Here is a 15,911-nt window from a genome sequence, read left to right on the forward strand (position 1 = left end):
AGGAGAATTCCATACATGGACATACCTCCCCTCACCTTCCCCCTTTAAAAACCATCCCCACCCACTGCCTCCTTGCAGATAGCCTTTCCCCTCCCGTCCTGCCCGCCTATCCCTTGCAGTGTGTTCCACACCCACTGCCTCAGGCAGATAGCCTCTTCTCTATTGTTCTGCCTGATGTTCCTCTGCTTTGTATTGTGTAAACTTAGGTTTCCTTTGCTCTGCCTCAGGTGAATTCTTCCACCTACCATGCCACAGGCTTCCACCTGATTGTTGCCCCACATTTGGAGGCCCCCTATCTGATCAAGAGACACCCCATTTAAACACTACACTTCTCTGTCTACTAGTATTCACATCTTCATTAACTATTCAGATCTACTACTGTTTGCTGCCAGTAGTTGTAAAAGGAGTGAAAAGTAGTATTAGCATTCTTTTTCACGTATACATGGGGGACAGATGTAAACACATAAAATACTCATCTATTTAATATAATGTTGCAGTTTCAGGAATTTTAATTATTAAAATATTTAATTTCTCAGGCATCTGGTCTGAGCTAAGAGAAAATATCATCTCTTGCTTTGAGCCTCTTTTGACATGTTAATGTAGTTTTGAATTTCCCTCATTATAAAACCCATTTATTGATTTATTTTCACTCCATTTATTCCCAACGTTTTCCACCTTCGGAAGGGACGTTAGGTTCACACACTGTGCAGCTCTAGATTGCAGACAGCAATATTAGTCTAGCAAGTACCTCCTCCTCAGTCCACTCCCATTTATTTAGAGTAAGGTTACATAGGTACAGAATTATTGGGTATTTTTTACCATTAGACATAGCTGCATACAGTGCTAATCATGGTTTTCCCAAATAGGGTAAAGGTATACCCCATCAGATCCTTAGGAATTCTGACATAAGGTTTAAAATTTAGTTACAGGGTCACCTGGGTGGCTCAGTCGGTTAAGTGTCCAGACTCTTGATCTCAGGTCATGATCTTGCAGTTGGTGAGATTGACCCCTGCATTGGGCTCTGTGCTGACAGTGTGGGACATGCTTGGCAATCAATCAATCAATCAATCTCTCTCTCTTCCCCCCCCCCCACTCTGCCTCTCTCTTTCTCTCTCTCAAAATTAATAAATAAAATATTTTTAAAAATAAAATATTTCTTAGGAATCATCCTTGCTTCTGGAACTTAGCTGAAGACCTGCTCCTGCACCCATTAAGTAAGAGAAAGAAAGTTGAGGTGATAAGAAGAAGAAAGAAAAAATTACAGTAATTAGTCATCTTCCCCTGGGAAGATGCATGGTCATTCTACCATCCTCTTCCAATCCTCATCCCCAGATCCACCACACACACACACACACACACACGAGTATTTAATGAGGACAGTTCCTTAGCCCTCCTTATGTTGAGTGTGAGCACATACTCATGAAGGTGTGTAAGCCAGCCCTTCATGCCTTTATCTCCCTGTATCAGATGACTAATGTTTCAATTGCCCATTCCAATTCTCTGTCAAACTATTACTGAGGAAGATACCCCTCTACACATTGTTGGACATTATGGGCTGTAAGTATGCTCCTAGGTCTGAAGAAATATGACTTGGTGATCCAAATTGGTGCAATATCTTCTGTTATGGTTCTTTTACAGTATTCTGAACATTTGCATCTACCACTGGATAAGCAAAGTCTACTTCAAAGACAGTATCTAGTCTTATTAAGACCCCTTGGCTACCAGTATCAGTTTCATTTGCCAATTATGTGCCTCCAGGGAATCTGCCATATATCATCTGTAGTCTCTTTTGTTGGCAGACAGAACAGTTGTTCATGGCATTTTGTGCTCCAGAGGTGCAAGAGGACTATGTCTAGATACAGGCTTTATTTGCATTGCTGGAGTCTGCCAATGTCCACTCATTTCATACACACAGGTAGCCTCCTCAAACAAGTACAGGGCTATCTGCTGGTGAATTCCAATCACCTTGTGAACCCGCAAGTTGGTTCTTCTGATTGGCATCGACACATTCTACTTGTAATGCATCTCTCAAATTCTCATAGTGATTTCAATAGGGCCATACCTCCTAGGGACATCTCTTTCTTTACCAAAAAACAAAAACAAAAACAAAAACAAAAAACAAACAAAAAAAACCCTTTTATTTATTAAATAATATCTATGCCCAATGTGGAGCTCAAAATCATGACCCCAAGATCAAGAGTCACATGCTCTACTGACTGAGCCAGCTAGGTACCCCAGGGGCATCTCTTTAATTGGCCAGTTTTCCACTGCTCTTCTGCCTGACCATATGGCCAGGCCATTGGACGCCACCCCTGAGTCAGTAAAAGCTCAAACCTAGGGGCTTTTATCATTGTTCAGTTCTTCAGTCACTGCTAAGAAAACCGCATATGATTCAGTCTCCCAAGTAGATTTATTTTTACCTTCCTCCAACACAGTTTTTAGCCTTTCAAATAAGATGCTGTCTGTTCACCTTGGAATTGCTATCCATTAACCAAGCAGCTTTTTGTTGGTCAATCGGGAAACTGTTTATAGGGCACTATCTGTAGAATAAAATCTGGGAGCTCCTCATGTGGTCCCAAAGTCAGTCCAAGGGGAAAAGTCTAGTTGCTTGCTTGTGAATCCACTGGATGACTTTCTGCATTCTTCTGGTAGCATATTCCTGTACAAACCATCTCCATTTTATTATGGAACACTTCTGGGCACTGCTTTCCCCATTGGCATGTTTCTCTGACCAAACCCAAGATATCACTGATATTTCAGGTTTTAAGGTCATTATTTTTTATTAAAAATTTTTAAATTATGGTTAAATACACATAACATGAAGTTTAGCATCATAACCATTTTTAAGTGTACAGTTTAGTAGTAGTAACTATATTTACATTGTTGTGCAAAACCAGTCCCTGGAACTTTTCCATCTTGCAAAATGGAAGTTCTGTATCAATTACACAACAGCTCATTTCTCCTCCCTCCAACTCCTAGCAGCCACTGCTCTACTTTCTCTTCCTATGAACTTGACCACTCTAGATACCCCATACAAGTGGAACCATCATTCAGTATCTGTCTTTTTGTGACTGGCATGTTTCACTTGGTATAATGTCCTCAAGGTTTATCCATGTTGTAGCAGGTGTCAGGATTTCTTTCCTTTTTCAGGCTAATGTTAAATTGTATGTAAATGCTACATTCTGTTTATCCATTCATCTGCGCATTCATCTGAAGCAACTTGAGTTGTTTCCATCTCTTGGCTATTGTGAATAATGTTGCTGTGAACATGGGTTTATAAATATCTGAGACCCTGTTTTCAAGTCTTTGGATATATACCCAGATATATGTATACACCCAGAGATTGCTGGATCATATGGTAATCCTACTTTGATTTTTTGGAAGAAACACCATACTGTTTCCCATAGTGGCAGCACCATTTTACACTCCTATCAGCAGTATACAAGCATTTCAGTTTTTCTGCATCCTTGCCAACATCTGTTATTTTGTGGGGTTTTGTTTGTTTTGGTTCTTTGATAGTAACCATCCTAATGGGTGTGAGGTGATGTGATTATATATAACCTTCAGTCATAGAGGCAATTCAATTAATGTCCAATAGCAAGCTAGTAACTGCCTCTCAAATGGAAATTCTCTATCCCAAAATCTCAGTAGTCATTATTGTGGGGCATTCATAGGCTTTTGCCATAACCCCGGTTTACACACCACACAGGTCTCTCATACAGAGAATTCTCCCACACCAGCACTCCAGTTTTTACTTTACACTGTGTGGGTTTGGGCAGTCTTATTTGTCCTCATTTAGCATGTCTAACTAATATTCCTTGAAGGGTGGATTGGCATGCCTTGTATTTTACAATACTAGGTAGGGGAAATATCCCCCTACCAGACACAATATCCATCCATTTAATACATTCAGCTGAAAGAGACACAGAGACCCAATCACTTTCTGTAAAAATTCCAGTTTTCACCCAAACTTTGATTTCAACTCTATCAACCCTTAACATTTCTTTATTCTTTCATTCTGATTACAGCTCCTGTTAGGGATGCACCAGTGGGTGTTGATACCCTAGTGCATGAGGTTCCCTTGTCTATGAGTCCCAGAAACTACTCCACTCCTGACCATTTATCCACTCATAAGACTTTGTGCTCCCAGCACGTGTCCAGCTCAGGGACCTAGGCCATTTGTCAATCTTTATCTTAATTGATCTGGATGACCGTTAATTCAGGAGATTTCAATTCAGTTTCTCATTGTAATCTTTACTTTCAGGCTTTTAAAATGCTTCTAAACTGAGGGTAAATAGAGCAGATTTATTTGAGGCTCTTTGATGTTGAAGGACTAGCAGGAGGTCCCATTGGTCTACACAGCCTTGGAGTGCTGCTTTAAGACTTCTGTTAACCTTATCAATGTCCATTCTATTTATGTCACTTCTTAATAACCATGGGACAAGTCCCCTAACTCTCCTTTCTGCCTTTCTCCATTTTATTGCTAGTATTTTTTTTTTTAGCACCTACAAGACCCATGAGAGGAAGCTGAGATTACAAATTCTATGAGGCTTTTTAGACTGCCCCTCTATTTTGTAACATGAGATGCCTATGCAAAAGGGGCCCCTAACCACAACATTTACCATGACCTGGGTAACCAGCATATTCAGTGGGTGAGTATCTTGATTATCCTAAAGCCAGTCCCACATGGCTTACATGTGAAGCATATCAGATGCTTCACGTAGGGTGTTCCACTTAGCATTTATGGGGGGAGCTGAACTGTCCTGCTTCTCAGACTTTACAATATTAACCAATCCACCAGGCTGGCTGTTTTCTTGAGAATAACTTGGTATGTTTCACCATTATGTATAGCCGTCTGTGATTGTTCAGTAGTGAGCTGTGGGTCCTGTATCAGTCCAAACATGTGCTTCTGCTCTGCAGCATTCAAAACCAAAGATACCACCCTAAATTAGTCACTCTGTGAACTAGGAAGTCCCATGCAGCACAAAGGACTTGTCCAAACACTGTGCTAAGAGACTCAATGTAAGTCTAGCTTAGTTTCCACCTGTGTTGGGACATGTCTTTAAAGGTGACCCCAGCCCCCATGCTGAGTCTTTGTCTAAGAAAGCACAATGTTCCCACACTGCAAAATGTATATTGTCCCAACCCACATTTCCAAACCATTTTCAGTAATTTTCCACAACCCTCTTCTGTAATTTTTCCATTCCCCCATAGCCCGTTAGTCCCACATTTTTTACTTCTCTATCACTCCTTTTTGTTCCCTCTCTTCTCCCTTTAAAAACGTCTCCTTTGAGTTGGAGCTGAGCTCAGTTTATACAGTTTAAGTTATACTTAAGTCTGTCTTGTCATCTTTAACAACTGTCTGGTGCTGTTTCTGACCCTTCTATGATGTCCCTACTCAGACCTGAATCGGAGCCACCAAAGTACCCTAGGACAGGACAACTGGACTGACTTAGCAAGCATCGAGACATTTTGTCTCCAGTCTGCTTGCTTGTTTAGGTATCTGGTGAGTCTCGACTCCTGATCCAGTGCTCTGGAAGCACAGTGAAGAAAGATTTTGATTGTTAAGATTCTGGGTATACCCTTGAGGTTGAGATAAAGCCCTAGGACTCTTTGTAACCTACCATTAGTTAAGGGTACGGGAAGTTGTCAGTTCACTGAGCACCCTTCCCCTCCAACCCCTGCAGACTTTATGCTTTGCAGCTATGGCCCTAGTACTGTTTACTTTCTTTCTCCCTGACAAAACTTTCCCAAAGACAGTATTGAATTGTAGTAGCCTCTTTGGGCTCCTGGGACATCACCAAAGTAGTCTGAGAGGAGCCCTGGAACAAAAGGAAACAAAAATTTCAGACACACGATGGTCCCTTACTTTGTCTGGAAAGAAAGATTTAAAAAACATCTCCAGCCTCTCACTCTTCCCTGGTGTGTGTGTGTGTGTGTGTGTGTGTGTGTGTGTGTGTGTGTGTGAGGGAGAGAGAGAGAGAGAGCGTGTAGAGGGGAGCTCAAAGTTCTAACCCTGTAATCACAGGGTTGGTTCCTTAGGCTACTAGTTCCCATCCTGAAACTATCTAGGACCCCCAGTAGGAGTAACCTTACTAGCATAAATTCAGGTGTGGTCAAAAGGGGCTTTGATGAATAACAAAAGAAAATCTATCCTTCAGGAAATCCCAAAGGTTTTAGGAGCTCTGTGCCAGGAAGTGGGGACAAAAACCAAATGTATATGTACATGTATGTATATGGGTATATATATTATTCCTCAGGTGGTGATAATTTGTGTGAAGGTAGTAGAGGTGCAGAAGTAGTTAAGTGAGTGCAGTCTGGATGTATTTTGGGACTGGGGACTGATTGGATGGGGGGCAGTGTTGGGAGAACTGGAGGAAACAAGAATCACCCCTACCCCAACAAGCCCCTATCCATCAACAGGAAAATGAAAAAATAAATTGTAGTATAGTCATATAGTGAGTACTAGAAAATCGAAAAGAGCAGACCACTGGTGCATGCAAATACATGGATGAATCACAGAAATAACATACTGAGTGAAATAAGCCAGATACATAACAGTTTATTTTATATGACTCCATTTATATAAAGTTTAAGGGAAGGCAAAACTAAGTTATGGTTGATATAAGTCACCATAAGTTATGGTTACCCCTGGGAGGAAGGTACTGTTTTGAAAGGGACACGAGGGAACTATTTGGGGTGACGGAAATGCTATAGATCTTGATATGGGTCATGGTTACATGGATATGTGCATATGTAAAAATCAGGCAGTAAATTTAAGATTCTATAAATAAACTTTCAAGTTAGCCCTAAATAAAAACATTTAGGTAAACATTTAAAGAATAGAAATAGAAGGCAAAGCTTCCATATTAGTAGAGGAAAAAGAGGAATAAAGATAATTCATTTGGTACAAGAGAATGCAAGAAGGATGGGAAAAAAAGGCAAGAAGGGCATTGTTACCGTCACACAGTAAGCTGACAGAAAGAGATATGAAAAACACTGAGCTATGTAAGTATTAGACAAAACAGATTAAAATAAAAATGTTATGGATTATGAGGATCAATTACATAATCAAGGCAGTTATCAGAAATACATAGCAATTCTCAATTTTTATATATCCAACAATATAATCTTAAGTTACATGAAGCAAAAATGTGCATAAAAATAAAGAGAAATGGACAAATTCACAATTATGGGAAAGGTAAAAACCATTCTCAGTGATTGACAATTCTATCAAATAAAAATAGGATAAGGTAGATTTAAACAGCACAATATAAAGAAAGAATTCTACCCCGCTATTTAGAGAATATAGACTTTCTTCTCAGGCATATATAGAACATTACACAGACAGGCAGACACACACACACACACACACACACACACACTCACTCACTGACAGCAGGTCACAAAACAATTCTCAACAAAAACAAAAGAAATCACACAAAACATGTTAAGAAATAATAACTCCCAAAATCTGTGTTTTTGAAAGTTTGAAAACATCTTTATAATTCATGAATCAAGAAAGAAATGAAAATGAGAAAATGGTAGGAACTGAACAACTGAAAATACCATGTATCACAGCTCAGGACATACTGTTAAGTAATATAGAGAGAAGTAGTTTTAAACTTAAATACAGCAATTAGAGGAAACTTTTTTTAATGTTTATTTATTTTTGAGAGAGAAAGACCGAGCACAAGCCGGGAAGGGTCAGAGAGGGAGGGAGACATAGAATCGAAAGCAGGCTCCAGGCTCTGAACAGCACAGAGCCCAATGCGGGTCTCGAACTTGTGAACCAGAAATGTAAAATTTCTTTTTTTTTTAAATTTTTTTTTCAACGTTTATTTATTTTTGGGACAGAGAGAGACAGAGCATGAACGGGGGAGGGGCAGAGAGAGAGGGAGACACAGAATCGGAAACAGGCTCCAGGCTCTGAGCCATCAGCCCAGAGCCCAACGCGGGGCTCAAACTCACGGACCGCGAGATCGTGACCTGGCTGAAGTCGGACGCTTAACCGACTGCGCCACCCAGGCGCCCCATCAGAAATGTAAAATTTCTAAGTAAAGTATGAGCAAACAAAAGTAAATGTATTTAAAAATAAATACATCCCAAACAGGTAGACTTACCTTACAAATACAATAATGATTTAATAAAATCTGTTACTGCAACTTATCACATGAACTGATGTGATGCATTTAACTTCCATTTGTGCATATTAAAAAAATCTTAAAACCTTAAAAACATCCCCATAAAGTCAGAAAAATCATAAAAATGACTGCTTTCACAACCTCTTTCAATACTGTGTAGCTACTGCAGTAGTAAACCAACATAACACATATGTGCACATGTATATGTACACATATTACATACACAAACATTGACATCTCATGACTATTCACTTAACTTTTGATAAAGCAGCCTTTGAAAAATCTAAAGTATTTTTGTAAAAAGCCCCCAAACATACTATAGTTTTTTTTAGAAAGTGGTTTTAGGTGTCAAATCTCAAGCAAAGCTATGTTCACCAAGTTACTCCATCCAGAGAATATCATATGGAACAAACTTGAATGGTGTACTTTTCTTTGAACCCAAATGTTCTGTTTCACTGAGATGTACCTCCTCTTGAGAGGAAGAGGCAAAGGCTTCAGTTTGTTAGGCTTGCTAAGGTGCTACTCTGATGAATGTCCAAGAGCTCTCATGTTTTCTCTTTATTTTTCCTAAAGGTGGCTTTCTGTGAAATACCTTTTTATTAAAGGGCAGTACTACATAAAACTCAGCCCTCTGAAGGCTGACAAATTGAAGAAAACGGTGCAGAAGGGAAAAATTATGCATCCAAAGAATGACTCTCTTTTTCCTTTTTCCACAACCAATCCCCCACTATCAAGTCTTCTCATCCCCATTGACGAGTGAAAAAATTCTTGCTCTTAATACCTTTCAGGTACCAACTGCATTTTTCCACGTTTATTTCATTTTTCAGTTGGATTTTTTTTTTTTTCGTTTGAAAATGGTTTGGGTAAATTGGATTAGAATGCACTGTAATTCCTGTCATTAAGACCCATAAGGAATGAATACACACACACACACATACATGTATACACACACACACACACATTTAACGGCTTTTCATTTTGCAGCTGAGCTTTCAGGGGTGAATTAAAAGCTGTAAGCCAGGGGCAGGTTATGAAGCCAAAGTTTAAAGGCTGGAAGTAAAGTCACAAAGCTTCCCTGCCCTTCCCGACGTCGACCCGGGGCCACCAGCCAATCACGACTAGAAAGAGCCCTGCCTGGCTGCGCACCCAGACCCAAAGGCATACACCCCAGCGTTCCACGGGCGCAGCCGGGACGCCGACCGCGTTTACGCGACGACGCTCCACCCGACCGGTAGGAGCCGCCATCAGCTAGCGGTTCCCGGGCCACAACGGGCGTTGACCCTTGCCTTACCCCTCCACCGAGCCCACCACTGGCCGACATGGTTGAGGCGGATCGCCCCGGGAAGCTCTTCATTGGCGGGCTCAACCCCGAAACCGACGAGAAAGGCCTCGAGGCCGCGTTTGGCAAGTATGGCCGCATCAGTGAGGTGCTCTTGATGAAAGATCGAGAAACCAGCAAGTCCAGGGGCTTCGCGTTCGTCACCTTCGAAAGCCCGGCAGACGCCAAGGCTGCCTCCAGAGATATGAACGGCAAGACCCTGGATGGTAAAGCCATCAAGGTGGCCCAGGCCACCAAGCCGGCGTTTGAGAGCTGCCGGCGGGGCGCGCCGCCGCCGTCCCGCAGCCGTGGTCGCTCGAGGGGCCTGCGCGGGAGCCGCGGGGGCGGCGTTGGCCCGCGGCGACCCCCATCCCGGGGCGGGCCGGCGGACGACAGCAGCTACGCGGGGGATTTCGACCCGCGGTCGTCCAGGGCCCCGCTGCCCATGAAGCGCGGGCCGCCGCCACGCAGGGCCGGGCCGCCCCCCAAGAGGGCCGCGCCGTCGGGCCTGGCTCGCAGCAGCGGCGGTGGAATGCGCGGGCGGGCCGCGGCCGCACGGGGGCGAGACGGCTATGCAGGCCCACCGCGCCGGGAGCCGCCACCCCCGCGCCGGGACCCCTACCTGAGCCCCCGGGAGGAGGGCTGCTCGCCCAGAGACAACTACTCGAGCCGAGACTACCCTAGCGCCCGCGACCCCCGCGAGTTTGCTCCCTCGCCTCGAGAGTACACCTACCGCGATTACGGCCACTCCAACGCCCGGGATAACTGTCCGTCGAGAGGGTATGGCGACCGAGACGGCTACGGGGGGCGCGACCGCGACTTCTCGGACCATCCGAGCGGAGGCTTCTACCGAGACCTATTCGAGAGCTACGGGGACCCGCTCAGCGCCGCCGCGATGCGGGGGCCTCCGCTGTCGTACGGCGGGGGAGGCCGCTACGACGAGTACCGGGGCTGCTCGCCCGACGCCTATGGCGGCGGCCGCGACAGTTACGGCGGCGGCCGTAGCGACCGCTACTCGAGGGGCCGCGACCGGGTAGGCAGAGCCGACCGCGGGCTCTCCCCGTCCTTGGAAAGGGGGTGCCCTCCCCCGCGCAATTCTTACAGCCGCTCTGGCCGCAGGGTCCCCAGGGGCGGAGGCCGCCTGGGAAGCCGCTCGGAGAGAGGGGGAGCCCGGAGCAGATACTAAGTACCAACAGACTTGGGAGTTGAAAATTCCGTTTTCAAAGAAACTAACGAAAAGAAGAGTCAGTTGTATGCTAACTACCCAAGGATTAGTACAAGGAAGAGTTGTTTTTACCTTTTAAAAAATTTTAAAATTTCCTGTTCACTTCCTCTCCATATTTTTTGTGCTTTTTGGGAGGAAAAAGTTAAAACTCGTTTAATTGCGTTTTGGAATTGTTAACGTTTCTTTCAACAAGCTCATGTTAAAAGTATGACTTGAACCTGCGTACTAGTCTTCTTATATTTCCAAGTAAAAATTCTTCTAAAGGCTTCCTCTCTTCTAAGTTTTCCTGATAAATGAGACAGTCTCTGCCCACCAAAAATGGAAAAATGGATCAGTCTGTTAATTCAAAGCAACAAGATTTGGGGGGGGGGCGGGAATGGAAGGGCACTGGTATATGCTACTCTTAAGATTTCAGGGTATTTTTCAGACTGAGACTCAGTGTTCCCAGTATTTAAAAAAAAATGACCAGCAACAACAACAAAAATCATTTAGATGCCTATTTAAAAAAAGCTCTGTTCACTCTTAAGTCTAAAAAAAGCAAGTGGATAATGCTGGGCATATGTTGTCTTTTTGCCTTTACTTTGAGAATCTGCAGAATCTCCTGTTCCCTTGCTCCCCAAAATACTATTCATATATGTTGAACAAGGATGGAATACTAAATTACAGAGTTGGCCAACCAACCACAGAGGTGCAGAAATCCCAGACAAACATCAATTAATCGCATTTATTTTCACCACCAACAAATTATTAAGAAACAAGTAGAAAATACACCAATGGTGAATTTGGGGATCATAATGGCTTCTGTACCTAACTCCACGCTACTTGCCCTTGGCTCTAGAGCCAGCTAGCTGGCTCCTATGGAGAGAATTAGTCTTCTGCCCTTGGGGGTGGAGGAACCAAATGTGAAGCAGCATCAGAGCTCAGAAGCTCAGAGAATTCTTGAGAGAGCTTGGCATTTCAACGTCTGAGGAACTCATCCTGGTGTGAGGGACCTGGGGATGGGTTGAGTGTTCTGTACTGTTAAGCTGGGGAGAAGGGCTTGAACAGATAAAGATCAGAGAGGCTTCCCCCAGGGTGCCTCAGGAGGGATGTAACAGTCTGCACTTTCTACCCCAACCTCAGGGCAAGAAACACCTTTTTTCAGTCAGCACCTGTGGAATTTCCCTGTTTATCTGAGAGAGAGGTAATTGCACAGTCAAGGAGCTCTAGTCGCCAGAGAAAGAAGGATCAGGTTAAAATAGTAGGACTCATGTTCTGCGTAGTAATTGCTGGAGGAAACAGATGAGCACCTGCACAGCAAAAAAGTACTTAAAGAGATCTGAATGTAACACACTCACATACACAACTCCAAAAACATGACTTTTTGACAAAATAATAAAGTAGGTGAATTATAGGAAAGGCTGCATTACTGGCCCAGAAGATCAAATGCAAGAAATAGCAAAAAAAAAAAAAAAAAAAAAAAAAAAAAAAAAAAAATCCAGAATCACTCAGGCAAAATGTGTAATACCTTTATGGAAAACTTATTAACGTTTATTGAAGGACCTATAAAAAGACTAAATAAATGGAGGTTTGTATCATGTCATGGTTGGGAACACTTTTTATCATAACTATTCTTAACCTCACCAAATTAATTTGGAAAATCAGTACAACTTCAAGTGAAGTTACAACATGATTTTTCCACACAGCTCCCTTCTCTTTCCCAGTAATACCCATTTATTTGTGTGATCTACGATGGAATACTGAATAAAAGATTTGGCTAACCAGCCACAAAACTAAAAAAAAAAAAAAAAAAAAAGAAAATGACTTCATTTACCACAAATTTTTAAGAAACAGGTAAGAAAAAGACACTAATGGGAGATTTATCTAAAGCTTCATATGGTGGAATAAAGAGCAAGAAGAGCCAAAGTGATTCTGAAAAAAACAATAATTAGAAAGGACTCACCCTACCAGATAATCAAAGCTTGTTATAAAGCTATAGTAACTTAAGCTGTGTGATATCAACAGACAAGGATAGACAGACCAACAGAGCCAAGACAGTGAGCCCATAAATAGGCCCACTTGCATACGAAAACATGATATATGACAGAGGTAGCTTTAAAAGTCATTGATGAAAGGATGGACTTTTTTTTGTTGTTGTTTTTAATGGCTATCTCTTTGTAAAAAGATAAAACGAGATCCCCTAACTGAGCATACACAAAAAATACATTCTAGATGGTTTGAAGATATAAACCTGAAGAGGAAATTTTTAAAAAATATTTAGAAGAAAATAAAGAAAAACTATCGTCCTGGGGCAGAGAACTTTTGACATAAATACAAACCTCGAAGGAAATCATGTTGCTAGAATTTTCCATATTATTAAGATATTTTTTAATGATAGGACATTTAATAAAGTGAAATGTAAAACCATAAATTCGAAGAATGTATTTGCATTGAAATAATCCCAAGAGTGCTTAGAAACCATTAAGAAAGAAAACACCAAGGGAAAAATAAGGGGGCAAAAGGACTGATACCTTTCTGAAAGAGGTAGAAATTGACATAATCACTTTGGAAATAATTTTGGCAATGCCTAGTAAAGTTGGAGGGTGCATACCTTACGACTCAGAAAGTCCAAGGAGAGGACCTAGAGAAACTCGCACATGTACACCAGGAGTTACCCACAAGATCACTGCCCTCTGAATGTTAAAAGAGTAGAAACAGCCTACCTGGAGTGGATTAACTGAGACTTATTATAATGAAGTTCAATGTAGAAGCTAATGTGAATCAACCAGATCCACATGTATCAACATAGGTAAATATCAAAGTATTTGTTGGGTGGAAAGGCAAGTTGCATAAATACAAGTGTAATGAAAAAACCAATGATTGGAGTGATACATGAAAAGTCAGGAAGTTCAGTGAGGAAAGGAAGGTGGGATGGATGAGGAGTGGGCCTTAGCCGAACATGCATTGTTTTATTTCTTTAACAGGTGGACTTTAAGCAAAAATGACAATGTTGACATCTTAAATTTCTGTGGTGTGTACATTAGCATATCTTTGATATTCCATAATTTTGATATATATATATATATATATATAAATATAAGTAAATACAAGCTTTAATATGAAAAATAGAGCTTAGCACAGCACCAGCATGTAATGGCTACTCAAAAATGTTAACTATTGTACTGAACCTGCCTTTCAGTTGCAACACTCTTGACAATGACTCTCCCTCTTGACTTTATGGGTGATGCCTTATTCTATTTGACTCTTTATATAAGCTCCTGTCCCAGACTGGGCTCATAGCTAGCTCACCATAACCTCAGGGGTAGAATTTGCATATCTGAGAACCAGATCTTAGAGGAGAGTGTAGTTTTCCCCTTTGACATCCTTTCTGAAGTATAATAACGATGAAAACCTTTTTCCAATTAACAAAATGCCAATTTCTGAAGACTAATCTGAATATTAAAACTATTAATAGCTTTTTAAAAAGTGATGTAAACATTTGGAAATAAAGACTCCTGCAGAGCTTAGATGAGTTCAAGACAGCATACAGAGGCTATGGATTTCTCATGTATGTGTGCAATAGAGCAGCCCCAATTCTTCTTACTGGAAATTACTGTATAAAGCTATTTTTGTAGGAAAGTATATAAGAGATCTAGCAATTGAAAACTCTTGCTTGTAATTTCTTTCATGATGATGAGCGAGGGAGAGCAAACCAGGTGTTTCACAGGACTTACCCACTGGATATAATTTAAAGAATGTGCATCTCCTAGCCAAAACCTTTGTGTTCTCTATCTTGTGCTTGACTCAGCCTACTCCTGAGACCCTATCTCCACATTCCTTCTGTCCAAAATAGGGTTCCAGGAGGATCGAAAGTGTCCATGTGGCAACCAACAACATCACTGAGTGTTCCCCACCAGGTGAGGCCTGAACATCTTCCATCTCTGCAGCCTGAATCCTGTTTTGGGTCCCGGGACTCTCCTAGAGTGCTGGAGGCAGACATCCTTTCTAAAGCACAGTAGCTCCCTTTCTTCCCTTGCCTCAGGCCAAGTAAAATGGGGAAGAATTTTCTGCTTGTATTCCTTCTACCTGGGGCCTCTAATATGTCTCAGCCATTAGATTATATGAGGTTCATGCTGCTACCCTTTTAGACTTTATGTTAAAAAAGGTGATGTGATTTTCCTTCTCTTGCATAGCAATTTCCTTTGTGGGGACGGTTACTCTGTTCTTGACTCTTTTGAGCATATTTAAGAACTCACCAAGCAGAATCAGATTGTGTGAACCCAATGGTAGTCGGTATTCCTTTCAGAATTCATGTATTGTTTGTGGTGACGTAGTTTCTGAATATAATTTCTCTTATAGTATAGCACATCTAACAACTCTTTAAAAATTATTCTGAGTATAAATATTTTGAGGGTAACATTTAATATGGGTATCAAGTGCAAAAAATAAACTATAGCAACTACAGAGCATTGAGGAGTGTGGAATGCACTACTGATCAGATTTACTAAAGTGCTTAAGGAGAATGAGCAAATCTGAGGATGTATTATGAAATTTTTAGGGACAGCGTTAGGAAAAAATAGCAAAGCTTCCCTGTAATGTTTGGATGCTGCTCATTATAGTCGAAGGGTAATCTTTTGGTTGTATAAAAGAGTCTTCATTCTGTTTACTTATGTGGCTTGGGCAGTTTTATTACAAGTTTTGACCTTCAGTTTTTTTCATGTGCGAATGGTGATGATATCTCATAACAATTGTGAAAGTTTAAAATAAGATAATGCATGTAAAGCCTGCAGCACAGTGACTGGAATTGCAGTGGGTTCACTAAACAGTTGTACAGGGCACTGTGCAAATAGCAGTAGCTCAGACTTTCCTTTGGTATTTATCCTTTCCATTGACCGGTAAAATTGCTTATGTACTAGAAGTCTCCAGAAAGTTCAACTTGAGAGTTTTGTTGTATTTATATTCAAGGTGTTCTCACCCAGCTTGAAATCTTGGAGAGATATTTGATTCTTCACAGCCCCCACCCTGCCTCTGCCTTCTATATTTCTTGACAGCTAGGGTGAGCCAAAACTTCTGCCAGCAGACTCTGTGTCCCATTCCTAACCAGTCAGAAGTGAGGCAGATAGATATTATCAAGACCTTTTTTCCTTCAAATCTAGCAGGGTTTAGAATTCTTACTCTCTGGCTTAATTGGCGTAGACTTCATTGTACCTTATAAGTAAAATAGCCAGTACAGTGCCAGGATTTT

The 15,911-nt window shown here is 41.7% G+C and overlaps 2 protein-coding genes across 5 annotated transcripts in view; both read left to right on the forward strand.

Moving 5' to 3' along the window:
- Positions 1-15,911, forward strand: part of NLRP14 (NLR family pyrin domain containing 14) — a 286,975-nt gene that overhangs the window by 62,960 nt on the left and 208,104 nt on the right. The gene's annotated exons all lie outside the window — the stretch shown is intronic.
- Positions 9,036-10,954, forward strand: RBMXL2 (RBMX like 2). The gene has a single exon (XM_011286755.4). It carries the CDS (start codon positions 9,464-9,466, stop codon positions 10,646-10,648), a length of 1,185 nt encoding a protein of 394 aa, XP_011285057.2. The 5' UTR covers positions 9,036-9,463; the 3' UTR covers positions 10,649-10,954.

The sequence above is a fragment of the Felis catus genome, chromosome D1 (genome assembly GCF_018350175.1).
Source record: "Felis catus isolate Fca126 chromosome D1, F.catus_Fca126_mat1.0, whole genome shotgun sequence".
In the NCBI taxonomy this organism is placed as follows: Eukaryota; Metazoa; Chordata; class Mammalia; order Carnivora; family Felidae; genus Felis; species Felis catus.